Source organism: Gymnoscopelus microlampas (genome assembly GCF_963454915.1).
Source record: "Gymnoscopelus microlampas genome assembly, chromosome: 11".
NCBI lineage: Eukaryota > Metazoa > Chordata > Actinopteri > Myctophiformes > Myctophidae > Gymnoscopelus > Gymnoscopelus microlampas.
The window spans coordinates 51,874,018-51,899,295 of record NC_139948.1 but is presented as its reverse complement, the minus strand read 5'-3'; the positions used below and the strand labels follow the sequence as shown (position 1 = coordinate 51,899,295).

Here is a 25,278-nt window from a genome sequence, read left to right as displayed (position 1 = left end):
ACAGAAAATGAAAAACAGCGACCTCTGTTTTCTGATATTGTCTGTTCTTGAGAGATTACTCTACAGGCAGCACTGTGACAGACCAACATAATCGATCACCGATTCTTCTCAAAACACTCACTAGCCGATCACAGAGTGATAGATCAAAATTATGCTGTACAGTACTATAATCATATTAAACTCTGCAACACAAACCCACAATGTTGCTTTAAATAAAGAAAATCACTCAACATAGCTGGACCAAAATAGCTGGATAAAGACATTTAAATAAAATACTTTTGAACAAAAATAGCTTAAAAGACCGTTTTTGTATGAATCAATAAATCAATTAATCAAATCATTTCAATCTACTACATACTCGTAATAAGAAAGTAAAAATGATGATAATAGCTTTTCCAATTTAGACATTTAGCAGACTAGGATCATAAGTAAACCAAGAACCTATCAGTCTAAACAGTATAATATCAAACAATACATAATCTGTACCTGGCATCTGTCTAAATAACATGCTATTTACATTACATTTTCATCTTTGCACATTAAAGCCTGTAAGGTCGTCAAGGCTAGGCTCTTTCCTGGCTTAGTATCTTACTGAAGGCGTTGCTGCCCTTTAGACCTAACACCATTTCAAAGCTACAACACTAACTGACTGTAACAGCTGAAGATTAAATAATGATGTCTCAAATAAAGAGCACTTTGCTGAATGTCAGAGTGTGACCTCATTGATCATCTGACATCATCTCACATAATGCATAAAGACTCCAACAAAGCAGCCATAATGAGCACCGTGTGCACATAGTCTATAGAGCAGCCATAATGAGCACCGTGTGCACAGATTCTATAGAGTGAGCTGCAGTGTGTTGGGTGCTGCTCCTCATCGCTATAGCAGCACTGACAGACAAACATGCTAATTTCACCATTCAGGATTCAAGAGGGAGGGCTTTATTTACTCATTTTATTTAATTCAATTTCAACCTTTATTTAATTCTCGGAAAACACACTGAGGGGCTGAGACCCTGCTTTCCAGTGGTGCCGAGATTACATCAATTAAAACAGGTGAATTTAGATTGACCAAAGTTGATAGATCCGATTGAAAGTGACCTCTAGGGGGAACAAGAGAGCTGTAATTAAGCAAACCCTGTAAGGTGGACACAAAACTTGAAAGCAGACTTTCCAAACTCAGTGGAGACACGTGGAATCTCAAGCATCAAACAGTCCTGAGAGTGTGTATGATATAGGCACTAGTTTTCCACTGCAAAAGAGAATTTAAATGAGGGGGTAAACTCCCAATGAAAACTTTATAAATAAATAAAACCCAATGCTGATCTCTCCTAGTCGCAAGTGAGGGCCAACCAACCTTATTATACAGTATGCAGTGATGGGTGTTATAGCTGTCGCCTGTCATACATCTGACTGTCTCAACAGTCTGCGCTAGCCGCTAACAACAAAGAGAGAGAGCAAGACATCTACACCAACTCAAACAAAAGTCCATCTCTAGGCTCCCTGATCACCTCAACAACAGCAGAAACAGGGGGAACATGAGAAATGGCAGCACACCCCTGCCTTTAACCACAGAGATACTGTATTAACCACAGCCTACACATGCAGCAGTCTGATTCAGGAGTATAGCTAGGATCATGCAAACAGCTGGACTGAATGTTCTTCCTGATTTATATACCATCAGGTGCTGTCACTCCACCCCTCACCAATGCCACTCCCCCCTCACCAATGGAAAATCATGGTTCTTTGAATATATATATTTTTAAAGCATTTTTTTTTTACTCAAATCTTTGCTTCTGGGGATTCTACAAATGTCAGTTTGTAAAAAAATGATGTTGCTATAATGTCATTGGTTCTCAAAAATTATATGTATTTGGCCGTGGACCCCATCCCAAAATATTTTGTTCCAGGGACCCCCAGAAGTTGTAACAGAGTTAAACATTTTCGCTTTAAAAAAATATATATAAGGTTTGCACACATTTTCACGATTTTTCCAAAAATAGCAGATCTACAAGCTAGTGCCGCGCCATGAGCTTGTATATCTGCTATTTTTGAATTGCCAAAGACATTTATACATTTATAGCATAACATTCTGAGTGCGACCTTCTTTCTTTTATTGTTTATCAAAGAGAAAATGGAATAATTTCCACAAGGAGGATGTAGGAGGCATAAACATGAGGATTGTGCAGGAAGCTGCTTTGAATGATAAATGTTTTGAATGTATGAAACACTTGTTGCTCCTAGAGGAGTTTGTCTTGCTCACAGATGAGCCACGGCAGAAATTAAAGATAATAATACAACATATATATAAACTAATAAATCAAATTAAATTACAGTTCAATTAACAACCACATGATCAATTCAATGACACAGCCTCACCCTCAGTATCAATAAAGGTCTGTCTGTCTGTCTGTCTGTCTGTCTGTCTGCATTGCTTAAAAATATAAATGAATCAAATCAAACACTGCTGAATGTTTAATACCCAACTAGTCTTCTTCAACAGCAAAAGTATGTAACGCCGGGATATAAAGTAAGACATAATAATAATAACCTATACTTGTAGCACCCCTGTAAACAGGGGCAAAGATGAATGAATGAATAGTGAATTCACACGACACGGTGCATTCTCTCCAAACACCAGAGTGTATCTTTATATAAAGCTTCAATAGTGCAATAACACATTCACATACAAATCACAATACAATTGCATCCTTTCAGAATGACTGCAATATTTAGCAGCATCACAGTATCATGTCATCAACCACTAAACCACTACTGCAATAAACATGTGACCCTTTGACCATGAATTCACAAAAGGTGCCACTCAGTCTGTAACATCATAGTATATCACTCTGACAATAATCAAAATAAATGCACAATCTCACATTATACACATTCAATAGAAAAGGCACTTGGTATGCTTAAGCATATAAATGTTACCACACTGGACCAATACAAGTGCATCAAAAGTGCTTAACTGCAGTGATTACTTAATGCACCTGTAACCATGTACATTCACATTTGTTTAGTTTTTAACTAAATTATAAATGCATTTCTTGACATCACTCTTTTTATCCCTTTTAACCTTAAGTTATTCTCTTCATGTATTCAAATAACACTCATTAATTGCCCGTTTTTAACTGCATGACAAATTAATCATTAATCACGTTTTTAACCCTTCACCAATGAATTTACTGTTCCACAAACGAATCATGGCTGAAAAGATCATCAAACACAATAATACACGGCGTACAGTAGGCCTAATGCACCCATTATACCTCCATGACTTGGCCATGGTTTTAACTGTATTAAATGCATCATCAATACATCATGTCTTTAAACCTTTACCAAATAAATGTGCTGTTAGACAAACTAATCATGGCTCCAAAGAGCAAACACAAAGTTACACGACGCGCAGCAATGAGAACTAGTGTGGCTGCAGAATGGCGTCGTCACCATGTGGCTCAAACAATCCACTAGTAATCATTTGGTCTCAAATACACTCTTAAAGTAAACATACAACGGTTTTGCATGTTCACAACATTAAGCATCTTTCACATTTATATTTGTTCACACTTTTCAGCCGTCTGACGACAGTTTTACCTATAAACAGGGGCAAAGATGAATGAATGAATAGTGAATTCAATTCAATTCAATTCAATTCAAAGGGCTTTATTGGCATGAGAAAACATACGTTTACATTGCCAAAGCAAAAAGACAGCAATACAATCAAAACAAAAAATGTACATTTGAAAGTCAGAATCTTCAATAGATCAATTTCTATGTACCAAGATCACTGGGTGCAGGTATAGTGTAGGAATATACACAATGATTAGTCTTTAGGGTGGTTGTGTTCCGTTCGATATCCTTCTCCTATCACAACAACTCACAAATCTTGCTGCTGTGTTTGCACATTGTTGTACTTCGCCCAGCAGATATGGGAGTTTTTTGTCGTTGGTCATGTTTTCAAAGTCTCTGTGTGTGGTTGTAATCTGTGGGAAGTATGTGTCTCTGATGTCTTGGTACAATGGACAGACGGTTAGGAAGTGTAGCTCGGTTTCCACTTCCTTTTGTGTGCAGTGGGTGCATAGTCTGTCTTCTCTCGGGATACAGGTCTGCCTGTGACAACCTTTCTCGATCGCAAGACTGTGCTCACTGAGTCTGTATCTAGTTAAGATTTTTCTTTGTTTTGGGTCGGTCACGGTGCTCAGGTATTCTGCCACTGTGTATTCTCTGTTTAGGGCCAGATAGCATTCTAGTTTACTCTGCTTTTGTGTTGCTTCTTTCCAATGTGTCAGGTAGTTTTCCTTTTGCTGTTTTATAATTTTGTTTGGTCCGATGGGTTTTCTATCTCGTGGCTCTGTTTGTGTTTGTGCCCGGAGTTCCATGGCCAGCTGGCTGAGGGGGCATCTCTCTAGAGTTTCGCTGTGTGTGAGTGCTTTGTTATGGAGTGCATTTAGGTCGCTTTCTTTTAGGTGGTTGTAGAACTTAAGTGCTCTCTTTTTTATTTTGATTATGAGTGGGTATCGTCCTAGTTCTGCCCTGCATGCATTATTTGGTGTTTTTCGCTGGGTACGGAGAATGGATTTGCAGAATTCTGTGTGTAGGGTCTCGGTTTGGTGTTTATCCCATTTTTCAAGGTCATGGTTTGCTAATGGTCCCCAGATCTCACAACCATAGAGGGAAATTGGTTCTATCACAGAGTCCAGTATTTTAAGCCAGGTTTTAATTGGGATGTCTATTTTGATGTTTCTTTTGATAGCATAGAATGCCCTTCTTGCCTTGTCTCTCAGGTCCTTTACAGCTTGGTTGTAGTTCCCTGTGCTGCTGATGTTTAGGCCAAGGTAGGTATAGTTTTTTGTTTGTTCTAGTGGGATCGTATTTAGGAAAAATTGATGGTTTTGGCGGCTGGATCTTTTTTGAAATATCATGATTTTAGTCTTAGTTAGGTTCACTGTCAGGGCCCATGTCTGCGAGAATTTGTGTAGGAGATCAAGTTGCTGCTGTAGTCCTTCCTTGGTTGGAGACAGCAGCAGCAGGTCATCTGCGAAAAGTAAGCATTTGATTTCTGTGTTTGCCAAGGGGATGCCTGGAGCTGTAGACTGTTCTAACGTTTTTGCTAACTCGTTGATATATATGTTGAAGAGTGTTGGACTCAGGCTGCATCCCTGTCTAACTCCTCGGCTTTGGGGGAAAAAGTCTGTGTGCTTTTCGCCTATTTTAACTGCGCATTTGTTGTTTGTGTACATTGATTTTATGATGTCATAGGTTTTCCCCCCTATGCCACTTTCCAATAGTTTGTACATCAGACCCTCATGCCAAATTGAATCGAATGCTTTTTTGAAGTCGACAAAGCAGGAGAATAATTTGCTTTTGTTTTTGTTTATTTGGTTGTCAATTAGGGTGTTTAGAGTGTAAATGTGGTCTGTTGTGCGATATTTTGGTAGAAAGCCAATTTGTGATTTGCTCAGGACATTGCTTTCTGTGAGGAAGTTTAGGATTCTGTGGTTGAGGATCATGCAGAGGATCTTTCCGAGGTTGCTGTTTACACAGATCCCACGGTAGTTATTTGGGTCATATTTGTCTCCACTTTTGTGGAGTGGCGTTATCAGCCCTTGATTCCATGTGCTAGGGAAGATCCCAGAGCTGAGCACTATATTTAGGAGTTTTAGTATGGCCATTTGGAATTTGAGGTCGGTGAATTTTATCATTTCATTTAGAATTCACACGACACGGTGCATTCTCTCCAAACACCAGAGTGTATCTGAGGAGAAAATAGCGCCGTTCCCCTCTACAGGTAGTCTCGCGTAGCCAGACCCCACAGAAAATGAAAAACAGCGACCTCTGTTTTCTGATATTGTCTGTTCTTGAGAGATTACCAAGCCCCCAGAGCCGCTGAGAAATCTTGAAGCTGCCACCCCAGTGGCCAAAGCTGGAACTGCAGGCGGGGAGAAATACATGCGCGAGCAAAACATACTGATATATATTTATATATAGAGATATAAATATGTAAACATATTATACATAAATACATATGCATTTACATATACATAGGCATCTCCAGTGAATTTCATAAATATCTCGCGTTCAATCCTTGACACACGGGCTGCCGTAGAACGCAAAAATGACACTAGTGCGCATGCTCATAACTTTACGCCAACCCAAAACCGTCTCAATAATTCTACTTCCGGCAGGCTTCCGGGTGCTTCAAAACGCCAGTGAGCACATTCATTGAAATGATAGCTGGGGGCGGGGCAATCCTCCCTCTAGTTATATTATACCTCTATGGAGATTACTCTACAGGCAGCACTGTGACAGACCAACATAATCGATCACCGATTCTTCTCAAAACACTCACTAGCCGATCACAGAGTGATAGATCAAGATTATGCTGTACAGTACTATAATCATATTAAACTCTGCAACACGAACCCACAATGTTGCTTTAAATAAAGAAAATCACTCAACATAGCTGGACCAAAATAAAGACATTTAAATAAAATACTTTTGGACAAAAATAGCTTAAAAGACCGTTTTTGTATGAATCAATAAATCAAATAATTTCAATCTACTACATACTCGTAATAAGAAAGTAAGAATGATGATAATAGCTTTTCCAATTTAGACATTTAGCAGACTAGGATCATAAGTAAACCAAGAACCTATCAGTCTAAACAGTATAATATCAAACAATACATAATCTGTACCTGGCATCTGTCTAAATAACATGCTATTTACATTACATTTTCATCTTTGCATATTAAAGCCTGTAAGGTCGTCAAGGCTAGGCTCTTTCCTGGCTTAGTATCTTACTGAAAACAATAGAGGCGTTGCTGCCCTTTAGACCTAACATCATTTCAAAGCTACAACACTAACTGACTGTAACAGCTGAAGATTAAATAATGATGTCTCAAATAAAGAGCACTTTGCTGAATGTCAGAGTGTGACCTCATTGATCATCTGACATCCTCTCACATAATGCATAAAGACTCCAACAAAGCAGCCATAATGAGCACCGTGTGCACATAGTCTATAGAGCAGCCATAATGAGCACCGTGTGCACAGATTCTATAGAGTGAGCTGCAGTGTGTTGGGTGCTGCTCCTCATCGCTATAGCAGCACAGACAGACAAACATGATAATTTCACCATTCAGGATTCAAGAGGGAGGTCTTTATTTACTCATTTTATTTAATTCAATTTCAACCTTTATTTAATTCTCGGAAAACACACTGAGGGGCTGAGACCCTCCTTTCCAGTGGTGCCGAGATTACATCAATTAAAACAGGTGAATTTAGATTGACCAAAGTTGATAGATCCGACTGAAAGTGACCTCTAGGGGGAACAAGAGAGCTGTAATTAAGCAAACCCTGTAAGGTGGACACAAAACTTGAAAGCAGACTTTCCAAACTCAGTGGAGACACGTGGAATCTCAAGCATCAAACAGTCCTGAGAGTGTGTATGATATAGGCACTAGTTTTCCACTGCAAAAAATGAGGGGGTAAACTCCCAATTAAAACTTTATAAATAAATAAACCCCAATGCTGATCTCTCCTAGTCGCAAGGGAGGGCCAACCAACCTTATTATACAGTATGCAGTAATGGGTGTTATAGCTGTCGCCTGTCATAGCCTAAATCTGACTGTTTTTTTTGTCTTTGTTTTGTCCGTGTCCTTGTACAGAGGCTCTGACAGCCTCAGTGGGGAAAACAAAAACACTCTTACAGAGTCTTGAGGCCTGCAGGGTTTTAGTAGTATATATCCTTCATAGAAACCCTCTGATGTCTACTAAAAAATAATACAACAATAACATGATGAACCTGTACAGAGGAGAGGCAGGAGGAGGAGAGGGATAAAAGGGAGCGAGGAGGGAGAACGATGGGGAGGAAACAAAGGAGAGTCGGTGACAGTGAAGTATTAAGTATTAAGGCCTGGATTATAAAGCAAGCAGCTGAGCCACGGCTTCCAGAACAGCACTGACACAAGAATATCTGATTTATGATTTGTGAACTCATCTAAATAACTAGGAGATGATGTGGGTCTCAGCATGATGTGGGCTCTAATGTGGACATCAGACTTCATGTGTACGACCTGTGACTCTCGTCCAGTGGTGGAAAAAGCACTCAAATGATTTACTTAAGTAAAAGTATCAATACTGCAATGTAGAAATACTCTGTTACACTGTAAGTAAAAGTCCGGAATTCAAAATTAAAAGTACTCATTAATTACTCATTTCAAGTTTTCAAAATATAAAAATCATCTGAAAATAGCAGATCTACAAGCTCACAATGCGTCGCATCGCATTGTAACCTGACACAGGTTAACCACATTAACCTGTGTCTCTCCTCTCCTCTCCTCTCCTCTCCTCTCTCAGCGCTGATAACGGCGGTGGGGGCCAGCATCTACATCGTCTACTCCGCCCTGGCCCTGTGGGAGCTGATGTGCATGCTGGACCCCCGGGCCCTGGAGGGCCTCGGCATCCACTTCGGCTGGTCCCTGGCGCTGGCCTGGACCTCCGGCGCCTCGGAGCTGCTGGCCTCCATCGCCTTCTTCCTGGCATGTCGGCTCATCACGCAGCAGAGGGAACAGCAGGCTCTGTGAGGAGGCGGGGAGGAGGGGGAGGAGCCAATGCAGCGGCCATACAACCAGAGAGAAGACGTGAGAACGAGGGGGGGGGGACGAAGAGGGGAAGACTAACAGGGTCTGTTAACTCATTGACTGCCATTGACGAGTACACTCATCATTTCACCCAAGGCTCACACCGCCATTGACGAGTCACTCGTCATGTCTGATATCTGGAAAAAACATCCTTGGGCTCCCATTGGTTCACCGATCTGTGCGCCCGCCCCCGCCCCGTGCCCCTCTTCCTCCCCCGATGTGCAGCATTAAGAGCCCTGACGTCACAACATTTGGAGCGACGCCCACTGCACTCTGGTTGGTTGGAGAAATGAAAGGTTGACTCCCACTTCCTATGCCAGGAACGTCAACAGGCTGGTCCAGGCTCTTATTTTGGAGCAAAACGCGAAGGAAAATAAAAGCCTGGAGATCCAGGCTACTCGTCATGTGGTGTTTTCAGTGGTTTTACGATAGAGGGCGCTCTTCCGCAGCCTGTGAATGACTATGATGATGATGATGATGATGAAGGGTACACCCAGAAATCACGTGCTCACAACAAAATGAAGCTGGTTTCGTTTAGTGTTGTAGGGTTTATAAAAGTCAACATTATCTTGTTGTTTTTGGTAAAAACAAGCCACATTTAACGGCCCATAACTATGGAACGGATTATCCCGACGGCACATTTTTTCCCTCTGATTCTCCTACGTCTTTTGAGGCGATCGCCAGGTGGATCGCTGTGAAAAATAATATTCTATGAGTTTTCAAATGTTAGTAAAAACGCTCCAAATCGCTGGCAAGGACAGCTATAGACAATGTTTTAACTCTGGTAGTTAAAGAGTTAAAGTGTAAACACATAGTAGGAGGGAGGCAGTGAACAGGAGGGAATGGCAGTGGATGCTAAAAGAGCAGGAGAGCGGAGGGAGGGAGGGAGGAACCCTGGCATGGCCAGACTAATATCACTGCCTAGATATTAGTCTGGAATCTCTGTGTGGAACCTTTTTCTTTTAACCCACGATTTTTGAAACCCATTTTTTTCACCCAGTGCCAATTGCCTAAGCTGTAATCCTGGGCGCTACCCTCCCTCTGCAAGCCTCAAACACAGCTTCTTTAGCCCCGTAGTCACTGAACTAAATATTAGACCCGATCATCACAAGCCACACTAAAATCGTTTTTTTTTTTCAGTGAGACTAATCAGGACAAAATCAACTTTGTTATCCACAGTTATCGACCTTTCTCCATCCCAGTTACACACCCTTGTGAGATCTAGCACCAGTAAACATAGATCTATAGCACCAGTAAACATAGATCTATAGCACCAGTAAACATAGATCTAAACATAGATAGGACGTTTGTGAGATCTGACGCCAGACTGCACCCAGGCCATTTTGTGTCTCATTTTGCTCCTAGTGGCAAAGCGTGGGTTGAACTATATTCCTAAATGAAGAAGGGAAAACACATGGAGGCTGGGGAATAACAGACTATAGTAAGATTGATACCAGAGACAAGAAGACATAGACGTATACTCTGGACAAGGACAGCAGGACTAAACAGAGGAGGTGACCCTACATACACATGGGAAGGATCAAGGAGGACAAATGGGAGACGCCTGGGTTGACAGACAAACGCAGAACTACACAAACTCTAGACCAGTGGTTTTCAACCTTTTTTCGCGCCAAGGACCCCCAAATTGACACATATTAGCCCACGGACCCCTATTTGAAAAAATATGCCAGGGACTCAACCATTTAGGTTTATTGGGGGTCCCAATCGACACTGTATCATCATTATCAGTGTTCATTTAACTCTGAGAGTGTACACAATGGAACCAAATGGACCCGTTAGGGTCCATTTGGTTCCATTTGTACACTCTCAGAGTTACAGACATTTAAGGGTCAATTTGGTTCCTAACTATTCATTTGGCTGGGGACCCCCTGGAACCCCCTCAAGGACCACTGGTGGTCCCCGGACCACTGGTTGAAAACCCCTGCTCTAGACAGTTAACAGAGAGCTGCACAAACCAGACAAAGAATACAATACATAACAAAACAATTTTACAAATATCATAAAAAGAGAGAGAGAGAGAGAGAGAGAGAGAGAGAGAGAGAGAGAGAGAGAGAGAGAGAGAGAGAGAGAGAGAGAGAGAGAGAGAGAGAGGTAGATGGTGAAAGGGTCCACAGCCTGACCTGAGTGGATAACGATGTCTGATGACGAAGGCGACCAGAGGATCAGAGAGACTGAGGAGAGATGTTAAAGAAACAAAGGGAGGAGAAGAATGAGTGATGCTGCGTCTCAACAGGGAGAGAAAGATGAAGAGCTATGAGTGGGAGAAGAACAACAATAAGACATTGTTATCAGACAGAATGAAAGTGGAATGAGGACACTTTCATTTATCAGCAGGTGTTAATGTCACACTGTGCGCAGTCATTGAAAGAGAGAGAACACAATAGAAACACAAGACAAATCTCTCTCTCTCTCTCTCTCTCTCTCTCTCTCTCTCTCTCTCTCTCTCTCTCTCTCTCTCTCTCTCTCTGATAACTGCTGAGGATACATACAGTAAACCATACAGAAACCTCTTATCTCCATGTCTCCAACTTTTTTGTGTTTTTGAGCGGTGTAGCCGCTCCTATAAGTGGGGTTGGGACACCTCATTAGTACACCCTTCGCTGTACTGTGATTGGCTCATAATAGCACACCCCTCTACATTAGTACACCCCTAGCTGTACTGTGATTGGCTGACTCTATTGGCTGACTCTATTCAGCACTGTGATTGGCTAGCGAGACACATGATGAAATTAATAACCGATAAATAGGACTATGCACTTAAAAAAAACATTTTTTTTAAGTGAGCTTCCATCACTGTGATGACCACACCGCTCACTTCACACTGGGTGTGATTTTTTTTCATAAATTAACGCCCTACTTAATTGATCATACCACAGTTTCACACAGAAGTATCAAAAACAGCAGATCTGCAAGCTCAAAATGTGTGACACGTTTTGAGCTTGTTGATCTGCTATTTTAGCTTTTTTTAAATTTGAATCTGAAAAGTAACAGTTTTGTACATATGAGGTATCTACCCGACAGAGACGATATACATGACTGTACATTTCATTTATATTGATGAGGGAACGTCTATGGATCTAAACAGTGTTAGATGGAAGCCTGACAGATTGCAGACTGTGTGGATTTTTTATTATTATTAATTGATGATGGTTCTTGAGAGAGCAGAGCTGTGCAGTTCTGAGGTCATGGTTTTCCCTGGATGTGATTGTGTTGTTTCGTTTTATGACAAATAGCGTCTGAATAAAGGGTCCTTGGAAACCAGAGAGAAAGGAGAGCAAGGGAATATTTTATAATTTTATTCAAATTATTATAATTAGTTATTATTAGATTTTTTTACGGGTAGAAATTTAAATTGCAAGTAAGCCATTTTGACTAACTCACTGAATTAACAGAAAGAGTCACAAGGAAATAATATTATTCTATATTAGCTTCTCCAGTGTGATGAGGCTATAATATAAAGTATATCACATCACTGTAGTAATTATTTACTGTACATCTTGTCAATGGTGCCATAAAATGTATCCTTCATTGCAACCATCTAGTGGAGATTGTGTCATTTTTGTCGAGTGATGTGGTTGTGCAACAAAGTATACATTATAGCCATCAAACTCTTAAACAGAAACACATCTTAAACAGTCCAAGGGCCTCATTCATGACATTGTGGCTCCACTGCATTTCCTGTTTCCTGTCCCGGTGACCAGTGTTGCTAGATTTGGCAAAAGAAACAAGCACACACACACAGACACAGACACAGACGGCAAGCCCAAAGAAGCAACTACACTTTAGAAACAAGCCCACAACTACCAATATTTACAAACTTATAATAAGCAGATATGGCAACACTGTCAGTGACCTGCGCTGTCAGAGAGGTGATCTCTGTCTCCTGGTGTACACCGTGTTAAAGGACATAGAACATGAATAGATATTAGTGTGTGATTGTTATCACACAGGAGCAGCGTGGTCTGTTGTTTACCAGAGAGCTTCTCTTTACCATTCTGTCACTACAGTCGGCAGAAAATCCATTTATTATCAGCTTCAAGAGCAAAAACACACCATATCACCTTTTCTGTTGTTGATGACAGGCTCTGCAGCCTCAGGCAACACTCACTGACTGACTGACTGACTGACTGACTCTCTCTCTCTCTCTCTCTCTCTCTCTCTCTCTCTCTCTCTCTCTCTCTCTCTCTCTCTCTCTCTCTCAAGTTGTTTACATAAAGTACTGTGGCACCTACTGAAACATGCTGTGTAAATAGTATACCATATGCACGTGCATATACACTGATCTCTTTTTTATCTTATGTTGTTGTTGTTGTTGTTGTTGTTGTTATTATTATTATTATTATTATTATTATTATTATTATTATTATTATTATTATTATTATTATTATTATTATTATTATTATTATTATTCCATAGTTGTATCTATTCTTAAAAACTGAATCGTCTGTGTTACTGTTCAACCAGCAGAGGGCACTATTGACCATTGTATTGTCTGAACGTAAAAGACAAAGTACAGATGGTACATATTACTGATCAACCCATGATTGCTATGGTAATATATAGAGCTATTTAACACTTATTTTAACTCACTAACTAACTAACTAACTAACTAACTAACTAACTAACTAACTAACTAACTAACTAACTAATGAATGAATATTACTTACATAATCTGGTTGAATACATTTGAAATATATATATATGTATGAACCAGTCAATAACAAACAATAATGTATTTCTCCATTTTAAATAGTTTGAATATGTGGTTACACATACTGTACATTCCATTAGAACAGAGCAATAAGACCATGTACAAACATTACAACATAATGCTGATGAGGTTTATTCTACCAGTTAACAAGCCTGTCCCCTTCCAAACATCAACAGTCACAGCATACATTAAATATAACAATTAAAGGTAGGAGGTAGAGCGGCCAACTTGTGGGAAAAAAAGAAAAAGTCTACACCTCATGTACTTCTATACAACTCAGGTATAATTCTAGCTTTTTAAGTTGCCGTTTCTAAGTTGCTTGATTCAGTATTTAGAAATTTGATGTTAATTTTATCAGACACGCCCCCTTCTTATACAAACACATTATAACTTCAAACTCCATTTTTAACATGTTAGATTCATCAAAAACACCCGTCCTTGGTTTTGGTGACTCACCCTGCCCTCCTAATACGCGAAGGGGCCGTGTTTTTTCTATAACCTTTTTCATTTATTTTTTATATTATTTTTGGAAAATGAAAAAAAAAAAATACAATAAAAAAAATTAAATAAAATAAGTGAAAAAAGTTATCGAAAAAAGACGCCCCCCTCGCGTATTAGGAGGGCGGGGTGATTCACCAGAACCAAGGATGGGTGTTTTTGATAAATCTAACATGGTCAAAATGGAGTTTGAAGTTATAATGGGTTTGTATAGGAAGGGGGCGTGTCTGATAAAATGAATATCATATATCTAAATACTGAATCAAGCAACTTAAAAATGGTCTGGGGGGTACACAAAAGCCTGAGTAGATGATAAAATGACCCAAAGTTTTTTTGAAAGTGAAATATCCCTTTAAAGTTCATGTTAACATGAAGGTCACAACAAACCTTTTATGGAATACTGTAATCAAGTATAATCATATTGACTGTCCTACGTCAAAGTGTGACTATCAGCAGAAGCTGCTGTCCTATGACTTTTATAACAGTCAATGACCTGAAGTTGGCAAGGAAGATCATCCTTTAGCCGACTGTGTTCTGTGTCTGATAGATGATAAAAGTAGGCTACAGATCTTGTGCTACAGTTTTAATTTGGCTTTTATAGTATTTGTGCAGCTGTTTTGATCTGCTGTTTCTTTTCATGGTCTTGCTTTTTTGTGCTTTTATGTCATAATTCACTATAAAGATACAGTTAAATCGGATGGCAAAGTCCACACAACAACTATAAAGACAATTAAAGACAATGGTGAACTACATAGTTATTGGTATGAACGCCCCTATAAACATTTTCAACTCAACATAACTTTGTACGGTGCAGAACATGAATATCAAAATAACATCAAACATGTAACGTGGATGGCAGGCCCAAAACCCATAGTCGGCCCCAATTTTTTCAGCAGAACATTTGGCCCCAGCGGGCTGAATGTTCCGGAAAACACTCGGCCCGCTTAATGAGAACAGTCGGCACCAGTGAGGCGGAACACTCGGCCTGCTTGGTGACTACAGACTACAGCCCCTAATGTTAAGATAGATAGATAGAATACTTTATTGGCGGTTAAAAAATAATCACAACAGTGTCATTAATTAGGAAAACGCAACTACACAAAAAAGCCGTAGCTCATTTCCATTGTGGTCCACCTGGAGACATAGAACAACACGCAACATACGGCACAAACAACCATGAAACATAGAAAAATATATCCGTATATATATAGAGAGTTGGAAGCCATACATACAGGACAAGAGGTACAAGTTAGGAAGTAGTTAGGCAAAAAAGCTGTTAAAATGACAGAGGCGCTCAGTCTGAAGCCGACTCAGCACTATTCGAGTTATGTCATTATGGGACATAATGACATTGACATTATGGGACATTATGGGACATAATGACATCGGATCAATTACATGTCCGTTGTGTAGAGATATCATTGTTTGCTACATGTCCATCTAAGTCTCGACCCCCTGAGGTTGGCAAAGCCTCTTCAGTAGAATACATGATATGATTTGTTTACTATTTTCTGTGTGGAATAAATAAACCTGCATTAATATGAATAAATTACAAATAGTGCATGTGAAACTCAGCATATACAATATAGTTTAATACACGTTGAATACAATACATAATTACAATATGCTCAATTATTCTGGAAAACTGCATTCTTCAATACTAATGGATCAAAAGTAAAAAATAAAATGATGGTAAATAAATAAACACTGCATGCATTGTCAGTCTGCCCAGCGCCTCAGTGAGGTGCTTAAAGTTCATATTAACATGCAAGGCCACAACAAGCTTATCATGGGATACTGTAATCAAGTAAGTGTACATTTTGTCATCATTCTGTGAATATCAGCACATTCAGCAGTCATATGACAGCAAGGAAGCACAGCTTTTATAACAGTCAATGACCTGAAGTTGGCAAGGAAGATCAACTTTTAACAAACTGTGTTGCTGTCTGATAGATGATAAAAGTAAGCTACAGTGTTTTTTTTGTCCTCCACAACAGATCTTGTGCTTTGATATGATGCTTTTATAGTGTTTGTATATGGTTTGATCTGCTGTTTCTTGTAATGGTCTTGAGTTCCTTATAGGGGTTTTATGTCATAATTCCCCAAACACTATAACGATAACTGTAAAAATACAGCAGTTAAATCGGATGGCAGTCCACACACAACAACAACTATAAAGACAATTAAGGACAATGGTGAACTCGGTTTATATAGTTATCGGTATGAACGGCCCTATAATCTTGCTCAACTCAACAGAACTTTGTACGGTGCAGATTCTAAACAACGCAGTAGTCAATAAAGCAACCGTCATGTTTCAACAACGGTAACCGGACGGCAGGCCCAAAACGTAGTTGGCCCCATTTATTTTTGTGGAGCGCTCGGCCCCAGCGGGCTGAATGTTCCGGAAAACACTCGGCCCACTTGGTGACTACAGACTACAGCCCCTAATGTTAAGTTACAAATTACAATTCATGCATTTAGCAGACACTCTTAATCCAGAGTGATTTACAATAAGCAAGGTAAACACAAGGCAATATATCAAATGCATAGGAATAGTCTTCTAGGATCCTAGATAAACCACAAACCTATAATCAGTCTAAACAGTATATAATGTAAACAAATATATAATGTGTACGTTGAAACTATACAAATTATAGGATGCCAGGTCAACAAATGAACCTGGTATCTGTCTACATAATATGCTATCTAAATTACATTTTATCCTTTGCGTAAGCCTGCAAGGTGGTCAAGGCTAAAACGGAGTCTGAAGAGGTGAGTCTTCAGATTACGGCAGAATATTGGGAGTGAGTCTGCAGCTCTAAGTGCAATGGGGAGTTTGTTCTACACGTCTGGGACGTGTAGAGCGTTGCCCCGGATGTTTTAAGGAAGGTCCTGACTATGGATGGAGCTCGTTATTTTTTTATGATAATGAGCACCTTATCATCCTGCTTATTATTGATCTGGGCTTTAATCAAGCCCACTATTGAGCTTTATCTATTATTTTGTGGAAAGACTTGAGACGACAAATTCTGAACAGAACCGGTATCTTTTTTATTAGCCAGTGGTTGTGACAGTGAGTTTGTGGCTGACCACCGTCTGAAATTAAATGAAGATGACAAAAGTAAAACAAAAAATGTCTATATGCCTATCATTAAAACAATCATTCATTAATGTGCAATAAGTGTTAAATGGCTTTATATTATGAATAGTACTGTAATAATTACTATAACATCTCCATGTCTCTTCAGCTCTTTATAAACAGAAAATGCATTTTATTTTTAATTTTTTTACCAAAAAGTATCACTTGCACTACTACTAGGGCCTTCAAATACAGTGCTTTTCTAACAGTGTGCCGTCACTTTAAAGGCGTAACTTATACTTCATATTACGACGGTGTCACACACCAAACATAGCCGATCGACAAGCTCACACCGCGTCTGATTGTGCCACGATGTGAGTTTGTAGATCTGCCATTTTCGGCAATGATAGACTGAGAATAATAAATGTGTCTTTGTAATGTGCTGGTCATTTTGTCAAAAAATCAATACAAATATTGAAAGAGGTCTTCTAAACTAAATGAGGCGGTAACCCACGATATTGTTACCACGATTTGTTCGGTACGCTCCCCCCCTGAGGTTGGCGAAGCCTCTGAAATAGAATACATGATGTGATTTGTTTACTAATGTTGTTGTTTTTTTGTCGCATAAATATACTTTTTTTTTATATGACTCAATTAGCCTATACATATGGTGCCCATGTGAAGAACTCAGCATCTTTTTTTGGTGAAAAGGTTCTGATAATTATTGCCCAAAGAGTGCTTGTTCAGTAACAGTGTCTCTCCAGCTCAGGCCAATTTGGGGGGAGGGACAAGTAAAGTGGTGGACATTCACTTCCCCACCAAGATTTGTCCTGCCGGTACAGGCAGCCTAACCGGGAACCATTCAGTAACAAGCACACTCCTCTAACCTTTAGGCCACCACTGCCCCCACAGCCTGACAAATGAATGCCACCCGCCCTGATGCCCAAATATGGCTGCTTTAGACCTTTGGTACGATTCTCCTCCCACAGTTGACACACCACAGACACGTGGAAATCACGTATAAAAAATGTTACTACAGCAACAGTAAAAGTGCATTAAAGGCTTCAGTTGATCTCAGTCCATTTTCCATTTGCAGCATCAACCTACACTTCTAATTCTTGGACAGAGTAGGTAAGTGTTTTTTTTTCCTTGCCAAAAATCTTTTTAACACAATTAACAGGTTTTGTAAATTAATTAAAAAAAACTAACTATATTTATCATGTGCAATATATGTTGTATGATATACCACCTGATGTTACATGCTTTTCATTTATTTCAACAATAACTTTAGACAGTTTACTCTGGCTATTTTGTTTTATTGAATTGAATTGAATTTAGATTTGTTGTGATTTTACAGAAGTAAGATGGAGATTTACTTTTTTGTTTTGTACAGATTTTAGGAACACAAGCTATATTATGTAGGTCAGTGGTTCTCAAACTTGATAGTTCTCACAAATTACAGTCATATGTATTTATTTGGCCTCAGACTCCCAATTGAAAGTATTTTCAGTTGTTTACAAGCTCAGCAACGTGTCACAAAAATTGCCCATCTACAAGCACACAATGTGTTGCAATGCAATGCCTTGTACAGTAGGCCTATATCAGCAATGTTCAAATAGACACAAAAAATAAAATAGGACTCAAGTGTTAAACTGTTCCTCATTTTGCTGGGAAGCTCATGGAACCTGTACTTTATGCACGTTGTATGAAACATATTATAATCAATAATGATCTTACTTTGTAGTTATGGCGAATCATGCACATAGCAAACATCGTCCACCTCCACCTCCACCTCCAGAAGTACGTACAGAGTACAGAGTAGAAACGGTGTATGTAACTGCACCTCCACCTCCACCTCCAACCTTCATTCGTAAGAATGTTACAATGTTCAATTATGACTAAATAACATCATTTATAATGCAAAATGACAAATACTTGATGTTACTTAATCTATTCGGTGAAATGTTCTCTTCCCTTTTTGTCCCCTCAGCTGAATGGAGACCGGTGGACTGGGAGTAAGAAAACATATTTCTTAAATAACAAATAATGTGTTAAAACTGTGGTCTTTATTCATCATTATGAACATGAAACTTTGTAACACTGTTAATTTTAAAGGAGCTATTATATATATATATATATATATATATATATATATAATGTTATGATTATTGGATAATTACTAGTCAAACATAATTTCAATAATATCATGGTAACTGTCTGGGACAACTAAGAATGCATCTCATAATACAGGGGTTTTCAACCCGCAGAGGTATATTGCAGGTGGTCCCTGGCCATGCATTTCAAACTTTTTTTTTCTTATTTTTGAGCGGTGCAACCGATTGTTTAGGACCCATCCGTGGTGAAAGTTTTTCTTTCCGTCGTGAAAATTTGTCTTTCGCTGTGACGCCATGCTGTGGAAAACACGGCCATAGGCTAAGCTCTGCAGGACGTGCTGTGATTGGCTAGCGAGACACATGATGAAATTAACTTCAAACTTCGCAGACGCGCTGTGATTGGCTAGCGAGGCGCATGATGAAATTAATAATAATGTAAAAAATGTAAGCACGACATCATGGTGTCACTTCGCAGGACGCGCTGTTATTGGCCACCACTGTGATGACCATCACTGTATATTTTGAGCTTCCATCACTGTGATGACCACACTGCCCACTTCACACTGGGTGGGATTTTTGGGCGGTGTAGCCGCCCCTATATGTGAGGTTGGGACATTGACAAATGCTGCACTGTGATTGGCCACCCATTGTCCCCCCCCCCCCCCCCACCCATTGTACCCCCCCAACACTGCACTGTGATTGGCCACCCATTGTACACCCCTTCCACCTACAATGGGTGGCCCCTGGCCACCCATTGTACACCCCATTGACCCGCTGACTCTATTCAGCACTGTGATTGGCTAGCTAGACACATGATGAAATGTCTCCTGGCGGAGACAATAATAACCTATAAATAGGACTATGCACTTAAAAAAAAAAAAAAAAATTAAAAGTGAGCTTCCATCACTGTGATGACCACTGTGATGACCACACCGCCCACTTCACACTGGGTGTGATTTTTAGCGGCGCTAGCCTCTCTATACCTTTAGGTATAGAGCGGATCCTACTCTATAACTGACTTTGTCCGTGTTCACCGTCAACGCTCTGATTGGTCAGACCCGTCAACAAAGTGATTGGTCAAGCTTCACGTGACACATGGCTATAAACACATTATAAACACATATCGATGACAAAATGTATCAAAGGCGCCGCTACCTTCACACAGGGTGTGATTTTTTTAAATTTTACTTTTAATAACTTACAGGAGTTCTTACTGTATGGTGTGTGTGTGTGTGTGTGTGTGTGTGTGTGTGTGTGTGTGTGTGTGTGTGTGTGTGTGTGTGTGTGTGTGTGTGTGTGTGTGTGTGTGTGTGTGATATGAAATGTGAGCTTACCATAATCACAGTAATCCTTAATCATATTCCATCATATTCAAACAAAATCACTGTATTTTATTAGATATTATATTGATATTATAGCAATTTTCTCCAGCTCCCTGTGGTGCATGAACCCCCCACCACTATTGTGTGGGGTGGGTCTATGATGGACCCACCACACACAATAGTGGTGGTCCCCAGGTTGCTCTTAGTCAGGATGGTGGTCCCAGGGTCAAAATTGGTTGAAAACCCCTGCCATAATATATTCACTATTTGTAAGAATGTATATCAAACATTACATGCTAAAATATGACATTTAATCTAAGTATTTTATTTATATTAAATTTCTAATGTATCTTATTTCTTTAGTAAGAGAGATGCACTGCTTAATAGTGTGAAGGAATACGACCGTGAAGATGAGGACATCAAACACATCAGGATCTTGCTCTATGGACCAGTAGGAGCTGGCAAGTCCAGTTTTGTCAACTCTGCCATCAGCGTCTTAAAGGGGAGAATGACCCATGGTGCCGCTGTGGATGCTATGGGTGGTACAAGTTACACCTTAGAAGTAAGTAATCTGATCCAATATATCTACTGGTGTAAGTATAATCATTTATGTAATGTATGCTTTTGCTCAGTTTACTTTACTGTGTCCTGCACCTTAAGACTTGTCAACACACAAATAACTGTGGTGTAATACATTCACAGTTCAATCGGGGGAGTCAAACTGACAGCCTGTGGCTGCATCCAGGGCAGGCTAGGGAAGGAGTTAAATCCACCTTGGGGTGCGGGGGTCACATGACCACTTACCATGTATCTGCACAGGAGCCACTCTCTGCTTTCTGCTCTCTCTCTCTCTCTCTCTCTCTCTCTCTCTCTCTCTCTCTCTCTCTCTCTCTCTCTCTCTCTCTCTCTCTCTCGTATGGGGGCGGTCACACTAAACTCGATTCTGCCTATAATGGTGGATTCTGCCAATACTTTTCAATGGGAACGGAGCGGTTTGTTGCCATTCGAGGATTTCTGAAAAAAAAAACATCCCCATTGAAAAGCATTGGCAGAACCCATCCTCATATGTAGAATTAAACTTCTGTGTGACCGTGCCCAATCACTGTTCATGTTTTTTTACAGTATAAAACATATAAAATCAGAAAAGGAAAAGGACAAAACTACCCCTTCGTGTTCAATGACATCATGGGCCTTGAGGGAGAACATGGAGTTAAGGAAGAAGACATTGCATTGGCTATGAAAGGCTGTGTAAAGGATGGCTACACGGTAAAATGACTGCATGTGTCACATCCTGATATTTGATTATTCATGCAAATTTATAATTCAAACCATATTTCATTACAAAGGATTGAGATTGAACGAGGATTTAATTTTCTATCATTATGCAATATTTGTTCAATTTTTATTCAGTTCCATCCTTCAAAACCGATGATGATAGACCAGGATCCTCACTACAACCCTGACCCCACTCCAGAGGACAAAATTCATGTTCTGGTTTGTGTCGTTCCTGCTGACCAAGTGGCCGTTTTATCTGAAGCAGTCGTAGGAAAGATACGGAAGATCAGACTTGCAGCCAGAGACTTGGGTAATAAACTGTCATTACACCTTAAAGGAGGAGTCCACCCAGAAAATGACTTATTTTATATCAAGTGCACGCCCCATGAAGCCTTGAATTCAAGGATTTCTTTTTGTTTTTGTCGCATTCCTAAGCCAACAATTTGATGACTGTGTGTATTTCCGGTAGGAGACACAAATAATCTACTTTGTGTCTCCTACCGGATACATTAGCCGGTAGGAGACGGGAATCAAATTATGAGCTTAGGAATGCAACAAAAACAAAAAAGAATCCATGGATTCAAGGCTTCATAGGGTGTGCAATTGATAGAAAATAAGTCATTTTTTGGGTGAACTCCTCCTTTAAACAGAATCCATTCTCTTTAGGTGCAAACATTCCCTTAGTAAGGCAACTGACTTCAAGGTCAGAGTTGACAATAATGTAATCACAAGTAAAGAAGAGGTTATGCTGTATTCTTGATAACAAGCTGCCCATATTGTTTTCATATCAATGCATTGCTGTATTGATCTGACATTCAAAGATGTTCCATAAATGTTCAACAAATGTAAACTAATATCTATATCGGCTATTTTCACTATATTTGAATTAAGGCTTGAGTGGTTAATTCATAATGTACTTGTTCCCTTATAGAAATGTAGTGGAGTCAAAAGTGCAATAATTGTACTCAAGTACAGTACTCAAGTACAGTATTCAAGTACAGTACTCAAGTAAATATACTTAAGTACTGTCCACAACTGGTTGGGCTAAGTACGTTTCTGCTCTTTTTACAGGCATTCCACAGATGTGCATTATCACCAAAGTTGATGAAGTCCATTCTTCGATGAAGGATGTAAAGAATCTGTACAGGATGAAAATTGTGAAGGACAAGGTGAGTACACAATTGTTCATCTTATTAATCTTTTTTGAATGCCAATTGCAATTGTACTTTGTAGTTAACAGTTATTTTATTTTAATAATATTCTACTGACCTGTCAACACTCTAAACACAGATGGAGGAATTCAGTAGCAAAGTGGGTATCCCAATGAACTGCATCTTTCCTGTGAAGAACTACCATGAAGAAACTGACCTCAATAATGACATCGATGTTCTGATACTGAAAGCACTGAAACAGATGATTGAATTGGGAGGAGACTACATTGAGGATATGCAGGACCGGCCCTAGGATTTTCGTGGCCCTAAGCAAGATTATTTTTAGGCAAACACCCCCATTATAAAATCATTATGTCATTTTTTTATTGCATTCTAAAATAATAACGCTAGTTGATGGATAGGAGAAACATGGCATAATTACAATATGAAAGTAATCATTTCATTTTTTTTGGGCCCCCTAGTGGTTGTGGCCCTAAGCGACCGCTTATATTGCTTATTGCCGCGGCCGGCCCTGAGGATATTTAGTATCCTGTTGATGAAGTCTATAGACTGATCCATTATCATCAGAGTAACTGAAAGCCTTAAAGATGATTGTTTTATAGCATTGCAGCTTCATTTAGTCAGGACAGTGAGGTCAGAGGGTCAGAGATACACACACAGGCTTAGATAGAAATCAGCAGAGTGCCTCATTGATATGAGAAACTAGCATAACTTGTAAGTGACAGTGCAAATTTGGATATAAGTCATGTACTGTATTTCAAGATCAAAGTAATGCTTCAAAGATCTGTGGTTGTATTGATTCAGCATCTATACATACATTTATGTATTAACATTTCAATGGCTAAAAAATGATTAATGCTGCATAATATTTCTGCTTTTGTTTTGTTTTTAAATTTCACTGACTGGTAAATGAAAAGGCATCCGACTTTGTCGAGCATCTATCTATACGAACACAACTGGCCCATGTGCGGGGGAGAGAAGCTGGGTGGGGAGGGTGGTATTCATCACTGTATGTACTCCTACAGGATGGGGGGGGGGGGGGGGGGGGGGGCATCTGTCAGTGGGGAGTGTGGGCGGGAGGAGTAGGACGAAGGCTTTACGTCATCCTGGTGGGGGCTCCTCACTGGTAGGGGAGTCAGTAGGATACAACAGCAATGACAACACAGACACATGTGTGTGGGGAGGAATTCATTGGCATAACAACTAAAATGGAAAGAAAATGATTAAAACATGTCAGTGAATTCATACCTAGATATTGGAGTAGGGACTAGTTGTTGCCATTTTTGCAACACAAATAACGCAAAAGAAACAAGCCTCCTAACCATAGACTAATTTTAAACACATTATAGTATGAAGCCTGTATGTTAACATTTGGTGTTGTTTTTCCACCTACTGTAAATTATCTATCTGCTTGAGGAACTGTATACCTGTATTTACAGTAATAGCGTGCACAGAAACTAATAATAATAATATTAATAATGATACTTTCACCCACTTGTAAACCTGTGATGTGACAATAAAGATGATTCTGATCCAGAGTGACATGTTCAGTCCATCTCCATGTCTGTCATTGTCTTGGTTATGCTATAAAATGTCCACTTGTTACAGGTTTATGACATGAAAACAATGAATACATGTTGAGTATGACTGCTGCTGCTTTCTCTGCTCTACTCATGCTGCTTTGAACTAATATTGAAATAAGCATTGATAAGACATTTAAATAGTCGACACTGAAAACTTTTTCAAAGCTCCAATTTGTTTATGAATATAATACCTTAACATGACAAAGTTGCATAGAGCAGTGGTTCCCAAAGTTCAAGTACCTCGGAGTCATATTAGACTCAACCCTCACCCTCAAGTCACAAATACTGTACGATTAAATTCAACCATCAACATTTTAAACAAATTAGACCCTTCCTGACAGTCGGTGCTGCCAGATCGTATCTTCACTGTATGATCCTATCACACATTGAATACTGTTTTACAAACTGGTCTTAGTGAGACTGTGTTGGCGTGACGACTCTCAAACCCATTGAACAGCTCTACAAGAGTGCGCTCAAAGTGTTTGACAGGAAGCCTCACTCATATCATCATTGTAACAACATCCTCCGGAGGCTAATTTGTTTTAGCTTTAATAACTTAAAACATTTCAAACAGGTTGGGGTCATATACAAGACCCTACATGGTCTGTGTCCCCCCCCAAGTGAATTCATTAAAAGGAAGCCTGAAAGGGGAATTAGCACCAGAGCAACCACTCGAGGGGATTGCGAAGTGCTGCACCGTCAAACAACATTCGGTCAAAATGTCCTCTCAGTACAGGGTTGTGTAACATGGAATGGCCTTCCTCTGCGTATAATGGATTGTGCTACTGTACATTTCCATCTTTTAAATTCAATCTGAAAAGATGGTTGCTTGAAGTAGGATATTTAGTC

At 39.6% G+C, this 25,278-nt stretch overlaps 1 protein-coding gene across 1 annotated transcript in view; it reads left to right on the top strand.

Moving 5' to 3' along the window:
• LOC311054859 (interferon-induced protein 44-like) overlaps positions 1-23,138 on the top strand; it is a gene marked incomplete at its 3' end in the record, with an annotated part of 165,958 nt that extends 142,820 nt beyond the window's left edge. The window contains exon 8 of the mRNA XM_084070857.1: positions 22,965-23,138. Coding sequence (XP_083926983.1) covers positions 22,965-23,138 — 174 coding nt within the window. The remainder of the gene's footprint in view (positions 1-22,964) is intronic.
• Between the last annotated feature and the right edge of the window lie 2,140 nt (positions 23,139-25,278).